The sequence below is a fragment of the Cololabis saira genome, chromosome 21, assembly GCF_033807715.1.
Source record: "Cololabis saira isolate AMF1-May2022 chromosome 21, fColSai1.1, whole genome shotgun sequence".
Lineage (NCBI taxonomy): Eukaryota > Metazoa > Chordata > Actinopteri > Beloniformes > Belonidae > Cololabis > Cololabis saira.
In genome coordinates this window covers 19,476,479-19,495,885 of record NC_084607.1, presented here as the reverse complement: position 1 = coordinate 19,495,885, position 19,407 = coordinate 19,476,479, and the positions used below count along the sequence as shown (strand labels likewise).

Below are 19,407 nucleotides of genomic sequence, written 5' to 3'. Positions count from 1 at the left end.
CTATATTCCCCATTCCCCAAATTTCCCCATTCTCTAGGAAAGTGAACACATCACATCATCACATGTATGTGAAGATATTTAACTATATCATTGGGTTCACATAGACTTTTTTTTTTTTTTTTTTTTTACCTTCGCTCATTGTCATCCAGATGAGCAAATAGCACATTCTTAGAGATGGCCTTGGCCAAGGCAGTCATGGTCTTGTAGTCTTTTGGAATCACCTGTGTAGACAAAGGAGTAATTACAGAAAAATAAACCGTACCAACGGAGTCCAGATGGACTTATTAAACAAACCAACACGAACAAATAATACAACAAACTTCAAAAGCAGACTAAGTTGAGTAATTAAAGAGCAGAGCACTGGCAAACACTGAAAGGAATATCCCACAAGTGTCTGTATATTTTTGGGAAAGCCCATCTGTTCAGGGATTACACTGAAAATGTTGCACAGACCTAAAAAAAAATTCACAAAAGCGCTGAACTCATTCATAAAACATGCATTTTCATGTCCCAGATTTTGCGGTGTACATTCATGGAAAGGGAACATCTGAAGCCACAGCAAAGCAACTGAAGCCAGAGTCTGTGTTTATAGGCAGGCAACCTAGAAGAAATTGAAGCTGATTTAAATACAGCATAAACATACAACTAATGGATAAGATAGGGAAAAAAGCAGTTTAATTTTTTTTTTTAATCTCTAGAATAGGGGCAAGAGTGGGGTGTGCGTTTGTGTGTGTTTTGCCTCTCGTTGTGGGAAAGAGGAATGGTTAGGGTGTAATTAAGTTAAGGCAACAGATGTCTCCACATGAAGACAACCACAATGCGCAGTGCACAATATGCACACACAACCACATCACATGCATAATAAGAAGTACCAGAATTTATCTGTCTGTTGAACTACAGGCCTGGCTACTCAGTGGGCAGAAAGAAAAATAGGTTGGTCAGGTCTGGAAATTGAATCGGTGGAAAACACAGATTTTAGGTCAGCCTCCTACTAATCTTCTGTAAGATCCAGCTCCAACACTGTCACCCATGAGATTATTAAATGTCAGGGCTTTTAGGTTGTTACCAGCTTGCAAAAGACATTTGCTTGCTAAGCTATGTTGCCTATGAGTCCTTTTTTTTTTTTTACTTTCCACAACGAAGAGATATGTGGCCCTAACAGAGAGAAAAAGAAGAGCAAACACAGATGGATATCTTGTGAAAGACTGCGATTCAAATTCAGCTGATACGTGTGTGTCATCAGGTGTGAATCAAGAAAAGCAAAAAAAGGAGTTAAACCAGTGACGTAATAGTATTAGTTTAATTTTCATCGTAACCAACAACATTTTAAACAATATGGTGTTAGCTGTGACGCACAGACATTTTATAGTAAATCCCTTTTAATCAAATGGGCATGGTGTGGTAATTGAATGTGTTCTGGTAAATCAGTTGTTTATTTTCACAGTGGGATCATTCATCAAAGTGATGAAGAAGATGTCAGCGCACATATAAAGGCTTTGAGAGTGTGTACGTTTGTGTGTTAACCTCATGAAAGCTATGACGACACATACAGTAGTGCTTTCTCACACTAAAGCAATAATGTGCTTTCATGTTCGGATTTAATTTTGATTACATTTTCTCTGATGGGCTTGTTGTGCAAGTTAATCACATGCAGTAAATTACTTATTTTTATCACATGCTACTGATGTGGCGGTGTGTATAGTTAAATGTGCATTGTGAGTGGGATTATCCATGTGATAGCAAGAGACAGAGAAGAAAAAAATATAGCTGTAAAACAGGCTTTAAGCTACCACACGATAGTAGTGTGTGGTAGAGACACACACACACACACACACACACACACACACACACACACACACACACACACACACACACACACACACACACACACACACACACACACACACACACACACACACACACACACATACAAAAAGCAAACTACAAGGTGTGAATGTGAGGGAGAGCATGTGCGTTTGCACGCATAATTAAATGTGTAAAGGTGAGCTATTGTTGGTTTGTGGACATCCTTTGTTGAAGGTCCAACAAATGACGAAGCATGAAGTTTGAGAGATAACCGATGGCTCTTATAAAGAGGAATCAAATATGTCAGTCTTTCTTGGACAATACTTGGTCAAACGTGGGTAGGCAGGACTTAGAACAGAGGGTTGCTATGACAAGGACCTTCAGCCTCTGGACATGGATGTGTTTATGCTCTTAGGTTGTGTTAGACATTCACCAAATACATTACTGTGCATTTTGGACAAGCAGCTCCATCTGTCCAAATAACATTATTCTAGAAGTACGGTTTGTTCAGATTCAGCATGGTAAACATAAGTTATGCTGCCACATTATTATTATTATTAGGGAGAAGATGATTTCTGTGTAACTCATTCAAACAAGCCACACTTCTGCACTCTTTTTCCTACCACTTGAGCCACTGTCGCCCCCACAAACCACTGACCTTTTGAGGTTATACTTAATCATTTTTTTTTTTTAGGTCTGATAAAGACAAGATCTGATCAGATTTTTATTTATGACCCGACCTGGACAACCTCTGAATTTTAAGTAGATGCATTTGCATTGTTTGTATCTAATCACACGTCATGTTATTCTTCTTGCATCTACACCCTTGATCGATGTAAACAGAGTGACTGCAATATTCAAGCAAATAAACATTCTCATTGGGTGTTTGGTGTTATTGATTATAAGAGACTGCATTACAAGAGATTGTATTTTAAAAATCTTAGCTCCTTGGTATGCTTACCTTGCGCACATAGCTGACAGCATCCTCCTCAGTATACACTTCTGCGCTGACTCCTCCCCGTCGGCGCCGGGCCTTGACAACAGGATTAGGTGGTGGAGGAGAAACTTCATCGTCATGTGAGTCTGACTGGCTATTAGACTTCTGGCGTGCCATAATCTGCTTGCATTCTTCCTGTAAAAAACAAAGACAGAGACAAATATTAATATCGGTTAATATGAATGTGTGAAGAGAACAAAAAGCAACTAAGTATTGTCTTCTCAAATAATGAACGAGGAAGATGCACCATCTAAAGTACTAACCCTTCTGTAGGTGATAAATTACTTATTACAAACCATTATCAAGAATTATACGTACACTATAAAAGCACTGAAGGCCTGACAATATCACATGCACACACAAAATCAATATCTAGTGCTCCAAGGCAAACGCCAGGAGATAATTTTTGTCATTATCCACTGCTTTTTTTTTTTTTTTATCCACGATTTTTTACCCATTTCATCACCCAGTGCTCATACCTAAGTGACAGTCCTGGGCATTGCTCCCCTCTGCCAACCCCGGGAGGGCCCTGCTTTCTGTATTTTTACACTGATTATTTTACATGTCTATGACTAAAATGCAGGTGTACACATTATATTTCCATTTTCTTGTTCTTGAGAGCATTTATTTGTGGCACACTAGGAATTAAGTTGCCAAGACCTTTTTTAATATATATATATATATATATATATATATATATATATATATATATATATATATATATATATATATATATATATATATATATATTAAAAAAGGTCTTGGCAACTTAATGTATATATTTCAGCCCTTTCTTTTGTTTGCCCATCCAGTGCCACACCACAGCCAGAAAGAAACAAAATGTCTCAGGGTAAAAGGCTCCAGAACGGCAAAAATAGCAAAAGACAGCAAAAGAAGTGGCACTGCAGTAGAGAAACACCACACAACCAGAAATCAACAGATCAAAGCTCCTGTTATAGCCGATTTATATAGAATATCAGAAGTTTTTCTTTCTCTTTTTAGATGAATTTATTGCAATGTTAAATACAGTTTTATACATGTTTACTGACAAAAAACTGAAATTTAAATCCACTCTTATTTAGCTTATAGTGACACTAGAAATGGTTAATGACTAAAGTGTTTAGTCAGTCAAAAACGATCATCATTTTGTACACAAAGATTTGGATTCAATAGAACTATAACTCGTTTCCTCTCCAAATACAACACTGATCATGTCTTTTTATTCAAGCTAAGTAACCGAATAACTTAACTGTTATTCGTGATTTTTAGCTATCATAGATCACTACGACTAATACTACTACTTTTGAATGAAAGTGTGTTTATTTAATGACTGCAGAGGCAGATTAATAATGAAGACAGTAATTGGTTAAAACCTTACTTCAGGGATTTAGATAACGTTTACAATCATTTACTAAACTATATAAACTAATATATTCTAAGCTGTAAGTGAGAGAATAAAAATGCAGGTTAATAATTTAAACTAGGAAAAGGACCACGTAGATTTACACTTTATACTAGAACAAAGCAATTACAGAATAGCATTTCATTCAGTAAGTGCTGCAATGAAGCAAACCGCAACTGATACAACAAGCTGCTTCTCACCTCTAAAACAACCATGTCAGAAGACACATCCGTGCCTGTGGATGAGTGGTTACACTGTTTCAAATTTAAACCTACAAGGATAGTAGTGAAACATCATATATCAGGAAAAAAAATGTGGTTGGACATCTAACCAAAGGAAATCTTCAGTAGCACACACAGTAATGTTGATAACTCAATGTATTAAAACTTAACAGCAATGAAAACCTCTTATTAGTGATGCCAATGAAAAAAAAACAACTTCAATTGTGTCTAAAGCGTGGACTCTCATGGGACCAGATTTAGTCTGTTTCAGAGTTATGTGAACATCAGGCTAAGAAAAGCATCAGATGAAGTGACGCTTTCATCTCCCCTAGTTCCTACTGCGTAAGCCTGTAACAGTAGGGTCATAATCTGCAGTTACTGGAGTTGGTCAGTCATTAAACACCTAAAAAAAATAAAGTCAGCCGATTCCATGAATATGCTTAATCACTGGGGTCCTACATAAATAGATATTTTTCTTCACTGATGGGACAACATTCAACTTGAAAATTCCAGGATTCATCTGACTCAAAGTGTGACAGATTGGTTCAGGGAATATTACACAGAGGTTAAACACCAATGAGAATACTAAGAATATGCTGAAAAATACTTTTTGCACTCTCCCGTCATCAAACTAAGACATTGGAGAAAAAAGGATTTTACTCTGGGTGGAAATAAATGTTGTGACAGTTCATAAACTCAAGAAATTGATGCCACAGCAAACGTGATTTGATTAAAAACAAGACTGGAGCGTCTGTTTTTTTTTTTTTTGGGGGGGGGGGGTTGTTTTATTTTGTTTTGTTTTTTCGGCTAAGCTGGGTTGCCGTTTACAAATAAGAAAATCAATTTATACAATATTCTAACTACTTCACAAGAGCAAATGCAATAAAATAAAAATTCAAAAAAAGACACACTTCACACCTAGATTTAGTCCACCATAATGGGCATCATGTTCCTTAGCACTTCTGAATCATTCATGTAACAGCTGGGACACTCGTATAGTTGGAAGTGAGAATCGGAGTTATTACAGGAGGCCTTGAGCAGAAACCAGAAACTGATTCTTGCTCAGTCTGAGCATACAATTACTGAAGGACGGAAAGAGACAAACAAAGAGAAGAAGACGACCCATGGTAGAATGACTGAAATGATGACGGGATCAGATGAAGCCAGACAGACAGACAGAGAGAGAGAGAGATTAAAAAAATAGATGTAGGGGAGGAGACAAATTTAACTGTCAAATCCAGACCTCATGTCTCAGCACTTCTCTGCCCATTCTTTTTAAACTGTCTTTTTTAGTGAGTGATGGTGATGAAAACAGCAATATATCCATGCTATAATGATACAAATCATTATCCACCTAAAAAGTCTGCAAAAAATTAATTAGCTTGCAATTTGACCCTCTTTTAAATGGCATCATCTCACCTAATGATTTTTTTTTCCCTGTGTTTTTCACTTTCACCTCTTCCTCTTTTGCCTGACATTGTATTTCTCCTGCTCATTACAATCAATGGCAATTAATAATGCAGATCACACACTCGAGTCAGGCAAGCAAGCAAACATACTTCAGGACGTACACGTGTTTCTCGCTTACGCATAGTCACCGCCTGAGGGAACACAGCCAGTGGGAGGAGAAAAAAAAAGAGAGCAGACCCGGAGAGCAGCATCAATGCAAACGACTCTCACACTTTATTACACACAATCCCAGCAACACATGCACAGGCATACTGCAAAAAGAGATGAGACCTCACACACTTGGTTAGATAAAAGCAGCAAGGTTTGCAGCCAGGTAACACTGCATCCTCAAAAGAGAAAAAAGTAAGCACAGTATAAACAACAAGTAGGAGTACAGAGTATCTATCTAGTAGACATTCCTAACATTTGCACAAAATTGTATTCTACTTATGCAAGAGCATGCAAGAGATTACACAGGTTTGCTCCAACAAACTAAGTCCACATTAAGTGTTTAATAAGAGGTATTTACCATGGCATGGAGAGCCACTGGCCTGGCCTGCTGTGTTTCACTCCACCTGTCAGAGGCACCAAGCAAGTCAAACTATGTCCGTCCAAGTGATGACGGGAATGTGCACACATGGATTCCCATCTCATATACACCTGACACACATGTCACAGTGCATCAGCATCTTTCCATTCTAGCACAGACTGTTGGCAGATAATCCAAATTGGTGTGTGAGACAAAGCGAGGAAGTGGCAAACTGCCTGCAAAGCCCACGAAACAGGATCCGTAGAACAAATCTACTGATGAAAACACTGATCACAGCAAAAAGGCTGCCTCTCCATTGCTCCTGCGCAACTCTGTGTCGCTGCTTTCTACCCTCTCGCTGGCTCTCTCCCTCACGCTCACAATCAGGTGGCGCAATGAGCGAGCTCCTCTCTGCTACCCTCTGTCACTATGACAACTGGGCACTGTAAGCATGCTGAATAGTTGGTGGTGAGACTGATCAGGAAGTAACGGTGCCTCAGACACCTACATTTGTACACACCGGTTCTGACGCTTGTTAACAGACTGTCTGTCCTGCTCCTGCTTTCACTCTCTCTCTCTCACTCTCTCTCTCCCTCTCTCTCTCCCTCTCTCTGTCTCTTTCTCGCTCACTAACATCTTAGTGAATCATTTAACAGAAGGGAAAACGTCACTCTTCACAGCATGGGGTTCTGGTCTGACCAAATGGTGTGTCTGTATGTTTTGCACAAATTAATGGATTTAAACATCCTCATAAGAATTCATAACCATGCATTCCCTATATGCACCAGATGCTCTTCTTCTTTGATCTTTACTGATCTCTCGCCCGCTCAGATACTCTGCTCAGAGGTCAGAGGGTCACTAATTAAGTGAGGACTTTGAGTCCAACAAATCTTGTCATTGTTGTGCGTCCAGTGAAAATGCTGAGGTCAGGACAAAAAAGAAAATATACAAAATTAGTTTTGACGTCAGACAAGTGTTAAAGTGTCCACGCAGGACGCTTCATTAGCTTCACTTGCCTCAGCTCAAGCTGCGTAAACTCAAGCTGAGGCAAGAGCAGCTACAATTAAGTATTTCTGTACTAAGACACAGATTACAGAGTTTTAGAAGACAACATTTAGTATTTCCATGGCTCAGTAGCAAGGCATTCCTCATTTAACACGGCCTGCAATTCTGTGCTGTTTCTGCTCTAGAACGTTTGCTATTGCCCTATATTACACTCTTTCGCCCTGCTCTCCGCTGCTCTCCCTGCGTCATCATCAGCAGCTGTGTTGCCAGAATGAAAGGATAGGCGAGGAGAAAGATGAGGAGAGACAGAGGACACAAGCGTGATAAGCAGGACCAAAAGGCTCTTTTAAAAAGTGTCTTTTCGATCTGCAACTGCATGAAAGCGATTACAGAGTCAATGCAGAAACCAAAGAAGACACAAATCCAAGCCTGTTTAAAGTCACAATCATAATATCCACTTTAGACAAATTTATGAATGACAGGTCTTATCAAAACAGCCCTGTCCTGTTTCATACATTCATGGAATCAATTTACACCAAGCAGATGTGAAAAAAAAAAGTTATTAACTCATCCAACTTGGCTGTGACCAACAAATATCACCCAGCACGAACACGTATCAGGCTCAGAAGCACTAAAGCATTAAACGCCATCGCTGATTGTCAGCAACAATACATGAAAGTATCTATTTATTTGTGAGAGAAAAGCATACATCCAAAAGAGGTTACCTTATCCAGCCCTTGTCCAGTGACATTGACAGCGTCCCTGCCCACTACTGTGGCATAAAGCATGCGAACGAAACAAAAACAACAAGGTACAAAACACACACACACACACACACACACCAAATCGCACACAGGTAATGAAGCATGCAGAGCTAATCCACCAGTGGAGCTAACAGTCTACTCATCACTCTGTTCCACACCATTACAGCACCACAATGGACAGAACATTCACTGCTGTATTAGTTCTGACAACGCTGATGATGTTCATTCTAGTTACTGCTACAAAACGCATACAAGCTTGTCTTCCTCTGCAAAAGGAGTCCCTCCGTTGGGTATATTTACTCTCCAATCTTTATCTTCAGAGAGACTAAAATTTGCTGGGGACCAGTATTGTGTGCTCCCTGTAAACTCAAGTGACTGATTCTACTGTTTCTGGGATAACAGTGACTGACAAAGAATTCGTCTGCTCCACCTATAAGCATGTTCTGCTGTTGTATCTGGTTTCTCACGCCAATCTAAGATGGATAGAGGAAAGTGCAGAGCTGCAACAGCCAGTTGAGAGAGGACAAAAAGGGACCACCATGAAGACAGAGGCCGGGGGTCTGATTTACCTGCAGAAACCCGTGTTGAGCAAGAGAGGAGGACATTTAGGTCTGGGTCACTGCGCGTAACCCAGGGTAATTTGATAAATTGCACCGCTCCCAGCATGGTGGTGACTAGTGAGTGCAGGGGATAAAGACACTAATTTTGCTTGGAGCTTTGTGCATGGGAAATATTGCTTGCCATCATGACCTGAACTGATATTTCTTGTCCTTTGGCGGTAAAATGTGGTCTAGTCAGCCCTCCTAATTATTCTCCTCTTTGATGCAAAGAATAAATCTGGTTCCTCTTTGATTTCCAAACTCCACAATCAAAGGAAAGGAACTGCCTCTGGAATAGGAAAGGCAGTGAACGATTGTTGTCATTTTTTTAGTAAAAAGTTTTAGATCCAAGGTACTATTGGTAATTCTGCAGCCATCACGGTTGTTTGGAATAGCAGCTCTTGGACACTTCTGTAAGAGTCCTCATGTGGGTATGTTCTGTAGTCGTGGAAACGGGGTACCAGAGCTATTTCACAAGGCAAACATGTTGTGAAGGGAATGAGTATGGCCTGCCAGACTAGCTAAATTGATGTACAGTATGCATTCACTGACAGAAAGACTCATTTTAAGCCACAAAAAGGGAAGACAAGCACAGAAGAAGAAAAGAAAAAGAAGAAAGAAAAGAAGCTGAAAAAAAGAGAGCAAAAGACAGAGGTGGATAATCTAAAGTATAAGTTACCCCTAAAAACTCTCAGCAGACTCAACAAACTTTTAAACAAATTGCAAATCAAAGGCCCTTGAAGGGAATGGTAGATTTGTAATGATGATAGGCCTTGTGACAGCCAAAGGACTGGTAGCCTCAGAAAGCCTTCTCATTTTACAGGGCAGGGGGAGACGAGAACTAAATGACTGACACTGTGACAGAAAAAAGTGATGAAGTCCGCCACAATGCAACATGACAGGCTATCACAAGCTGAGCTGATGCAGCAGGATTTACATTTGTTTTACTCGACATGCTTTATGATGCTGTTTAGCGATACATAATTGAAAAATCATTACAGTTTGTGCCTTCACAGAACTGTACGCACCCACTGAGATAAAACCATAGCATTTCTTTGCCCCAACCATAACGTAAATTCAAGAAGCAATATAGAAGTTCCTGTTTTTGGCTGTGTTGTTGGCTGAAGGTGTGTCTATCTTAAGTTGTTACGATAACTAGAATCCCCTGTGTTTCCTAATAAGGGGGGATATATAAGGGTGATCATACCCTGTCTTTGAGTTGTACAGTTTTTTATACTTTACCCTTTCCCCAATCATATCAGCACTACTCTCCTATCATGGTGGCATCTTACGCAAGGTTCAGAGCCCAACAGCAAAGAGATAGCATAATGAGCAGAAAAGGATTCTGATACAGTACGTCTTTGTGGTAAGCAATGTACATAACTTGCAAGTTACAAAAGAACTCTGATGAAGATCTGATGATATCAAAGGTGCAAACTGATCATGTTACATACATACATGGCTCATCAATAAACAGTCAGTCTCTCCATTCTTAGCTGATGCAGAGCGTTGGCACTAGAATGTTGCTCTTCGCTTGTGCAGAGCTCATATCAGAATCTAAAATAAACGTAACAAGTAATCACTTATATGTATATAATCATGGTGTTTCAAAATAGATTTCAAAAAGGATTATGACTCACTGTTACTCATCTTTAATCACTGTTTGAGAATACCGTTAATGTTAAAGACTATTTTCACAAAAGATTCTTTTATTTAAAAAAAATAAACACAATACAAAGTTAATGCCTCAAAACCAGTGTTCCTTTGTTACCTAAAGACAAAGCACAGTAACGAATGGTATAACTTATAAATTCAGCCACAGCTATGTGAAAATGTTAGTTTTTGTTTTTACTCTAAACTATTGAGTCAAAAATTAAGGATCAGTCTCTGAAATTAAACACTGAGCTGACAGAGACCGGAATGAAAAAACTCATTCAAAGCTACTATTGTGCAGATCAAAGGCATCATTACCATGCATAAATGAGCATGATGAAAGGATGCAAGATGACTGTTATTTTCACTTTTGCAATTTTAGGCTGAAGGTATGTTCAATCAAAACAGAAGTTAAAAACAAGCTTTTTAAACTGATCACTTATGTGGAGGAAGGACAAGTGAAAGCGTGACAAGAAAAACATGACAATGACAAGACTGCAAGAATGTAAAAAGGGAAACAAAGATGAAAAAAAAAATTGACAATAAAACTTAAGGTTGTATGAATCCATATCAAGGGCCAACAGTTCAATTTCAAGGTTGAGGCCAACACGGTAGTAGGAAAAGTTGCAGTTACTCGACTGACCACTGGGGACTGGCTTCAAAACAGGTCAACGTTCACTGACTCCTATGTTTAAATGTCTTACTATGATGCAGAAATAAAAATATATACAGCCTTCATTTAAAAAACAGTTTTGGCCTCTATAGCTAGATTATCGAGGATTAAAATGAGCCAAAATCAGGCCTGGATAGCTTGTGCTAATCAAGCACTGGCAAAACACAGTCATCATTTAATTTCCCTTCAGGGATATTCAGAATTTTGAATTGAATTGAATTGAATTTTAATTTTAATGTCACCACTGAAACAGGAGGTCCTATTGCAAATGTTTGCCAGCAGCTCTGCAGCTGCTCCACAGTGGATCAGGTGAAGGAGCCAGGTTGGTCACTTCAGGATCCTCCCAGCTCAAATATGCAGGTCCCCCGCAGTCACTATACCATAAAGCTTGCCGAACACCGGGTTTAGTTCAGTCAAGCGACCAAGCAACTATTGTGCAGATCAAAGCGGCTTCATTACCATGCATAAATGAGTATGATGAAAGGATGCAAGATTTTCACTTTTGCAATTTTAGGCTGAAGGTATGTTCAATCAAAACATGAAAACAGAGGAGCTCTGTTAGTCCTCATTTCAGCTCTGGCAGCATGCGTTTCAGATGTAATTTTGGTAATGACACTTGAAATGAAGATATTTGGGCAAATTTGATAAGAATGACTGAATGAAAAGTAATATAATTTACCATTATAGGTTAGCATTACCTAAGTCAGCCAAGCTAAAATAGCTAACTGTGACTGACGTAAGGTGCTTAATTGCAACATGGCAGCCCACAGTACGAAAACAAGAAAAAAGAGGCTTCAAAAACACTTTTCAGAAAACCTGTGAGTGATGGCACAGGAGGTAAGGCCAGTCATTTTTACAGTTTATGGTCCAGATATGAAATGAGAGTAGGTCTGTCAAAAGTAGAAAAGAAAATTTCCCTCCATGCCTACTAATCACATGGAAAAGCCTGAAAGGATGAGAGTACAGAGGGAATAAACTGTCCTGGGCGACGAGTGCTGACGAGAGGATAACCATAATAGATGAAAAAAAAAAACATGGAGGGTAAAATACTGTATAAGGAAAAATGATATCATGAAAACCATATTATTTCTTGAAGTTGACAGCATTAGCTACCGGATCTGAAATACTGCTGAATTTAGTCAATTCATCAGAATTAGATAAATACTGAAAATAGAAGAAGATTACAAAATATAATCAAATCTCAGGAGGGATGTTTGTTTTGAAAAATGTCAGTTGTAATAGATGTTAAAAATGGACCATTAAAATGATCCTTTAGAGCAAGATACAGATTAAATGGACATGGATAGTTTGCTGAAAATTCACCCTCAAAGTTACCCTGTGCGGGCGGAGAGGAACACAGTAAGCCTCTTAAATAACTGGGACACCACAAAAGCATGCATGGCCTGTTTCAGCTCCACGAATGACTGACCTAACATTATAATCACAGATTTGGACTGGTTGAGCAGAATAGTGCCGGGCTCCTGTTGACAACAGACGGCTGGAAGTCCTTACACCAACAACTTGTCCACACTAAGTAATGTCACTGACCACTTTTTAATAACATGACAATGCTAGTCCTGCTTCTTAAACTACACATTTTATGTTAACTTCCACTAAAGATGCTGAAGGGAGGGTAAGAAACTGTTGGTATGCTTCAAGATTCAAAGTTCATGCCATACAGCAATAATAAACAAAGGGCAGAATGGTGGTTTGTTTTCATAAGTTGTGCTCTTTTTCATGGAGGAAAACTCCTTGCCCGTTCAAGTCTTGTAACAAGGAATATGATGCTTTTTTTTCTTTCAATAATGTAAGTAGTCTTACTTTAGAGTCTCTTTAATGACAATGTCTTAAGGTAGTTGCAGCAGTTCGCCTACACAGAGGAGACAGCCTCCTTGAAAAAGCCAATAATTACATCTTACAGGGAGGAGATTTATTGGTTTGTGTTACCAGCAGTCTTGACAACTTATACTGTATAGATATGGGCATGAAAAATGCAGGTCCTGCATTTGAAGGACTAAGCTGAGTGTAATAGTCTAAATATATGAATTTATTGCTATGGCTTTGATGAATATGTAGGACAGAGGGAAGAATATCTATCCATCCATCCAGCAGGGTCCCAGCGGGCTGGCGTCGATCCAAGCTGTCGACACTGAAGGTTAAGTACCGTATTTTGATCAAAACTAAAAAATATTTTAGCCTCATGTTTTATTGAGATGGTTGTCTTGCAGCACATCATCTTGTGGTGTGAAACACTTGATTCCTTTTTCTGCTGAGTTTTAGTATTTATGCTGCATCTTTAACAATGCAGAATTTCAGTCCACAATAACAGGAGCAGTAGCCTTACTTTTAATCGCTAAATATTCATAAACAGTAAAGAAGCGCTACGGTTCTAGCTTGACTATCCCTATCCTGGTCCCAGTACACAAACATGAGGGGGGAAATCAGTTTATTGACTAAAGTACGTCTGATTTCACTCCACATGGCCATATGTTCCCTTTCAGCTCGTCAGTATTGGGCTTTTTTCAGGATGACCTCTCAATGTCAAACACCACGACAGGCAAACAATTTAACTTGCGGCAAATTGGTGACAAACTGAGCAGGAAACTGCAGAACTTTACAGTTTGCTACATTTTGTATGCTTTATGCTTCACTATTTAGAAATGGGATTTTTTTCTTCTGTGTGGCAACCTCCTTTGTTACTTCTAGGTCAAAAACATAGGACACAGTAGGCCTAACTCAGTTTTGGTCTGATTGACTGTAAATTCACAGGACCAATTCGGTCCTGTGAATTTACAATATAATTTATAATATATATTTATTTTCAGTCATAAAAACATGCTGATATAGTTCAAAAGTCTGGCTTAAGTTGGGCTTTAACGCATTTGTATGTACTGGCTGCTTATTTTGACAATGAATCTCACAGACTATTCTGCAGGACATGCAAACACATACAATAAAAAGCTTGGCCATGCCTCCTCTGTACACTCAGTCCTTAATCTTAGGCTTAAACTTAGTTAAGCATAATAATACATATATATCATTTATTTGACTAAGTATTTTATTTTTCGAGGAAAAAATAAATACAAATATTTTAAGAACGGCTCAAATCAGATGACTTTCCCATGACAGTACACACACTGCCCCTCCAAACCCCTCCAGACATTAATAGTGAATTTCCACTCTTCTACATCTGATCGCTCTTCACAATAACTTCTTTTGTTGGTGATTTCTTTCCTATCCTAAACTCTGCTCCGAGGCACCGTCGACATCCCGCAGTGTCAACTCATACACCTTGATGACCTATTTTTACCAGTGGTGAAAAGTAGAGCCCATTGTTTACAGAAACAAATCTCATGATCCCCTCATTAACCGCCTCGCCAACTGGGTCTCTGCTTGATCAAAGCCAAAGTGTTTTCATAAAATCATCCACTGGAAGACCTTCAGACCACATTTTTGGGTAATACATATTTGTATGTCCTCCAATACTTTATGAGTGCTTGCTACTGACAACTGCTCTAAATGTTCAACTTAAATTAGTATATTGTCCCCATATATATCAACCAGCGTATATATAAATTAATAGACTCTCTACAGAGACAGGAAGAATTAAAGTATCAACTTTTTGATAATAACCATCCCGTTATTTTTGTGCCACCAATATGAACAAGCATACCAACTGAAAGAACCATGTAAACAGAAACTTGAACACTGAGCACACTGAACCTTGCCTGGGTTACCATTCTTTATTTTCCACTTGTTAGTTTGTTTTTTTCTGTTCTTTGTGTTCTAAAAGGCCATCTTTCACATATAGTTGTTATTTTTTATGACTGTGTCCTTGTCTTCGACTCTCTACCAGAGCGACGGACAGAAGAGCAGATACAAAAAGGCTCCTCTCTTGAGTCAGCAAGCAGGACACTGGCCTTTTATTGGTGTTCTTCTCAAATTCCCTAATGGACTTTTCCTATTGTACGATGCAAAATGAAAGTTCTCTTATAATAGGGTTAGACTGTTTTTCCTCATACAGTGGTTGGCTGGGGTGTTCTTTGTTTCTAATACAGTAAAGCAAACTTCAGTCGAAATGGAGCAATGTAAATAATGAAATAATGTTGCTTTCCATGCAATATAGTTTCTCTAAAGTCAGATGAGTATCAAAATGCAAAAAAGTAACTATTACTTTGATAAACAGTTAATTCTTTTCATTTGAAAACTATGATTTATACAGTAGAAGCACTACTTAATGCTGGCAAACACTGCAAGAAAAATGAACATCACAAATCCTGTTCAGGTTAAAAAAAAACACATGGTAATTAACAACTTACACTCACAATATATAAACTAAATCTACAGAGAGCCCCACATTGCAAACAGACGCTCAAAGTGAACTTTATTACCACCAACCTTCTCCAGCTTTTCAAAATGCTCCCGCAGGAACTTCATAGGACGCTCAGGCTTAGCGATGCAGAGGTTCACAATGCACTCTTTGAGGATCTGCTGAATGTTGTGCTTCTGCACAAAAATTTCGCAGCTCTTTAAACTCTCATCTTCTTCCAAAGTGGAGGAGGAGGTGGCCATCTTATCTTTTATCTCTGTGGCAATGAGAGAAAAGAGGCAGGACCATGAGTGGAGGGGAGGGAAAGCAAAACAGAAATGGGAGTAAAAACGGAGTAGTCAAGGAACGGACTGTCGAGGAGAACAGAATCAGTGATGGGAGGAGCAAAATGGTAAGCTCATAAAGCATGATACAAATTAAGATATGGTAGAAAAAAGGAGGGATGGATGGGAATGAGAAAGAGGTAATAGTATTTCAAAAGCTGTTTGTTCTGAAACCTGTTTAGGTGAGCTGCTGTCCGTTGGCAATATCCCCTTAATAATCCCTTATGACTTTAGAAACTGTTGCAGATGTGTGTCTGACAACTAGTAGCCGTTACTACTCAAGTTGTGTTAAGCAAAATTACAACAAAACCTGGGACACAAAGTGGATTTGTAAAATGTAAGATTTTAATGCATCTCTAATGACTGGTGAAATTTATGTTCACACATAAAATCGTGCACTGAAATCTTAACATAAACTTTGCTTTTAGGTACATATAAACAATTATATGAAAAAAAAGAGTACATGTCTTAATGTTAAAGGAGCCGTCTGTAAGAAATGGCCGTGACTGGTACTGCAGTCACTTTCAAAATATTGTTGAGCGGCGTGTACCCTCCCCCTCCTCCCCCCGACCAGAGGTTGCCAGGTAGGCTGCAGAATGCAGCAGGAACGTAGGCTGCCATGGCTGCGATAATAAGAGCCGAGCTGGCAACCCGGATGCCGAAACAATACTGACTTGGTGATTGGGAGATAGGTGGAGGGTGGAGCTTCAGAAACAATACTGACTTGGTGATTGGGAGATAGGTGGAGCTTCAGGCCAAAACAAAAAATGACAACATAAACATCAGTTGAGGGCTGCAACTCTTTTTAAACTGGAATATCCTGGCTTGAGTGCTGTTGTCAGTGACATAAGTATTTGAAATGAACATGATTTTTAAATGTCTGTTGACATATCGGGGTCATTTTATGATTCGTTTTATTATTGCTCTTACATACAGCTCCTTTAAATAATGTATTAACATACAACTTGAGACTAACAACATATGTGCTCCGAGCACTGTTTGTTTTGTTGCTTGTTTGATTTTCCTATTCCTTTAGATAACTAAACAATCATACTTACAGATGGCACTTGTATTTGATAAACAAATTATTTAGCAGATAGATACACCAGTAGATATACCAGTGTGTGTAAATAACATGTTGTAGCAGTATATTTCTGTGCAAGCCAGGAAGCAGCAGAGTTGACAACCTTGATTCACTTCCTTAAAGAGAAAATCACATTTCCAACATGGTTAATACTGCATTATAAATCAAAGCCAACTATGACTTTGGGAATAAAGTGTACCCATGGTAATCTTTTCACAACCATACTGCAGCAGTTTCCACACAGGACCATTTTGGTTAAAAGAAAAGCAGGTGCCTGTAATAAAACTGAACACCTGTTCATCTGCATTCAAAAGGACGCTAACGTAGCTAGCTGTTGCTAACCTTACAATGACAACCAAACCACAACGAATGGGTAATTACTGCGACTGTCACAATCATAAACGCCACCAGGAGCCTGACTACACGGCTATTTTGTAAAGCACGGTTTTAGTGGTTGCTCTCGCTGGGGTCCCTACCGTTAATTGCGGAGGATGCTCAGAGAGAAAACACCTCGCTGGTGGAGGGAGAAGAGGGAGAATGATGAGTTTGTGCTGGTTAGCTGGATGCTGCTGCTGCTGCTGCTGCTGCTGCTCTGCCTCTCTCTGCGTCAGACACGATGACGTCAACCTGTCAGTACTGATTTATGGTTCCGCGTTACACCAACGCAGAGCCTACGCCGTAGGGTACGCGCCGACGCGCACCGTACTGCGTCGATTTAACGCGGAACCATAAATCAGGCTTCAGTCTCTCCTCCGCAGCGCCGCTCTCTCGAGGCCAGCGGCAACCTATTTGCAAGTTTAAAAAAAAAATGGAAATGAAAAAAAAAATTCTTAAAGGTAACATTCATTCATTTTTTTTAAGTTTGCATCCAATGAGAATAAAATAAAATTTAAAAGGAACTGAGAATCGATTATGTCGTGAAATGACATCTTGTAACTGACACTTATTAACTTGATCTCATTCAGCCTAATAGTCCATGGGCCAGAGCCCAAAATTTCACTTGTCAGTACCACTCAAGGTGGCAAAACGTACTTTTTGAAAAGATCCATGTCTATAGATGATATTTTGGCATGATAACCCAGTGGTTCTCAAATGGGGGTACGCGTACCCCTGGGGGTACGTGAGATTTTAAAATATACATATATTTAAAAAGTAGCATCCATGCAAAAATCCTTTAAAAATAAATATTTCATAAATAATTGAGGAAAATATAAGTCTAAATTCATAAAATGAATTTTATCTTCAGGAGTAGGCTATTCAACTTATTATCCTAAAACCGCACAGTATCCCCCACATCAGGATGGTTCCACCTAAGCTGTCAAATGCCACCCGGCTTCACCTGTCAATCACTTGGACCAACGATGGAGTCGTGGTTGAAGCATAGCAGCAATATTTTTATGTTTAATAAATCAGTTACTGATGGCACAGTGCTCTGTTTTAGGTCTTTTTTTTTACAACCAAAAGTGCTTTGCGCTGGTAAGGGGGTACTTGGCGGAAAAAATATTTCACAGGGGGTACATCACTGAAAAAAGGTTGAGGACCACTGTTGTAACTGACACTTATTAACTTGATCTCATTCAGCCTAATAGTCCATGGGCCAGAACCCCAAATTTCACTTGTCAGTAATACAAATCAAGGTGACAAAAGTTACTTTTTGAAAAGATCCATGTCTATAGATGATATTTTGGCATGATAACCCTTCCTGAGTGGCAGCTGTATCATAGTTATCAGCTCATGAAGTTACCCACCCCCGTCAGAAAATTACACTTTAGATGCTGGTGCATATCCTGGTTTAGACTCATGTACAGGATATGCACAGGGCTAAAAGATAGTATATTATAGAAGGGCGAGTGCTACGGGGGCCCGACCGACAGGACAGAGGAAACGGGGTTTTAGTGCACAAACTTTATTCACCAGAAGCTCTCACACATGCACCAACACCTTCACAGACGACTCACAGGGAGACCTCTTGCTGCTGTGCAGCCACGCCTTATGAAGGCAGGCAGGGTGGAGAGGTTGATTGGGAACACCTGTGCCCTAATCAACCTGAGTGGCTGCACCTCCACCCTGCCACATATATCATTTAGGCGAACATTGTGTAAAAATGTGTGTTGTTTGTAGTTTAAAGAGCTGCAGTGACCTCTATGTTGGTCAGAAAGATTCACATCTTAGCTTGAATGAATGCTTAAAAGGTCCCCTTTAAAATGATACCAAGACAATATTGTGAAACATTGACAGATATCCTGTACATGAGTCTAAACCAGGATATGCACCAGCATCTAAAATGTAATTTTCTCAAGGGGGTGATGAGCTGATAACTATGATACAGCTGCCACTCAGGAAGGGTTATCATACCAAAATATTTTCTACAGACATGGATATTTTCAAAATTATAAGCAAGTTTTGTCACCTTGAGTGGTACTGATATCTGGTCTGGCCCATGGACTATAACTTGACAAACCGTTTTGGCTAGTCCGTCTCAATTAACCTTAAATACGTGCATTAAAACCGTCGATGATTTGTTTATTGAGAATTGCATAATATAAAATGTAATAATATTTGACGAGCCACC

The 19,407-nt window shown here is 39.2% G+C and overlaps 1 protein-coding gene across 3 annotated transcripts in view; it reads right to left on the bottom strand.

Annotated features, from left to right (window-relative positions):
• Nucleotides 1-17,442, bottom strand: part of prkar1b (protein kinase, cAMP-dependent, regulatory, type I, beta) — a 60,066-nt gene extending 42,624 nt beyond the window's left edge. The window contains exons 1-4 of one of the 3 annotated variants that reach the window (XM_061711941.1): nt 17,312-17,442; nt 15,497-15,684; nt 2,768-2,938; nt 130-221 (exon numbers count right to left, since the gene is read on the bottom strand). In XM_061711941.1, coding sequence (XP_061567925.1) covers nt 130-221; nt 2,768-2,938; nt 15,497-15,670 — 437 coding nt within the window. In that variant the 5' untranslated portion in view covers nt 15,671-15,684; nt 17,312-17,442. Of the gene's footprint in view, nt 1-129; nt 222-2,767; nt 2,939-6,404; nt 6,553-8,134; nt 8,241-15,496; nt 15,685-17,311 lie in introns of those variants that run through there. The other 2 variants (XM_061711942.1, XM_061711943.1) reach the window with 2 other exon arrangements.
• Between the last annotated feature and the right edge of the window lie 1,965 nt (nt 17,443-19,407).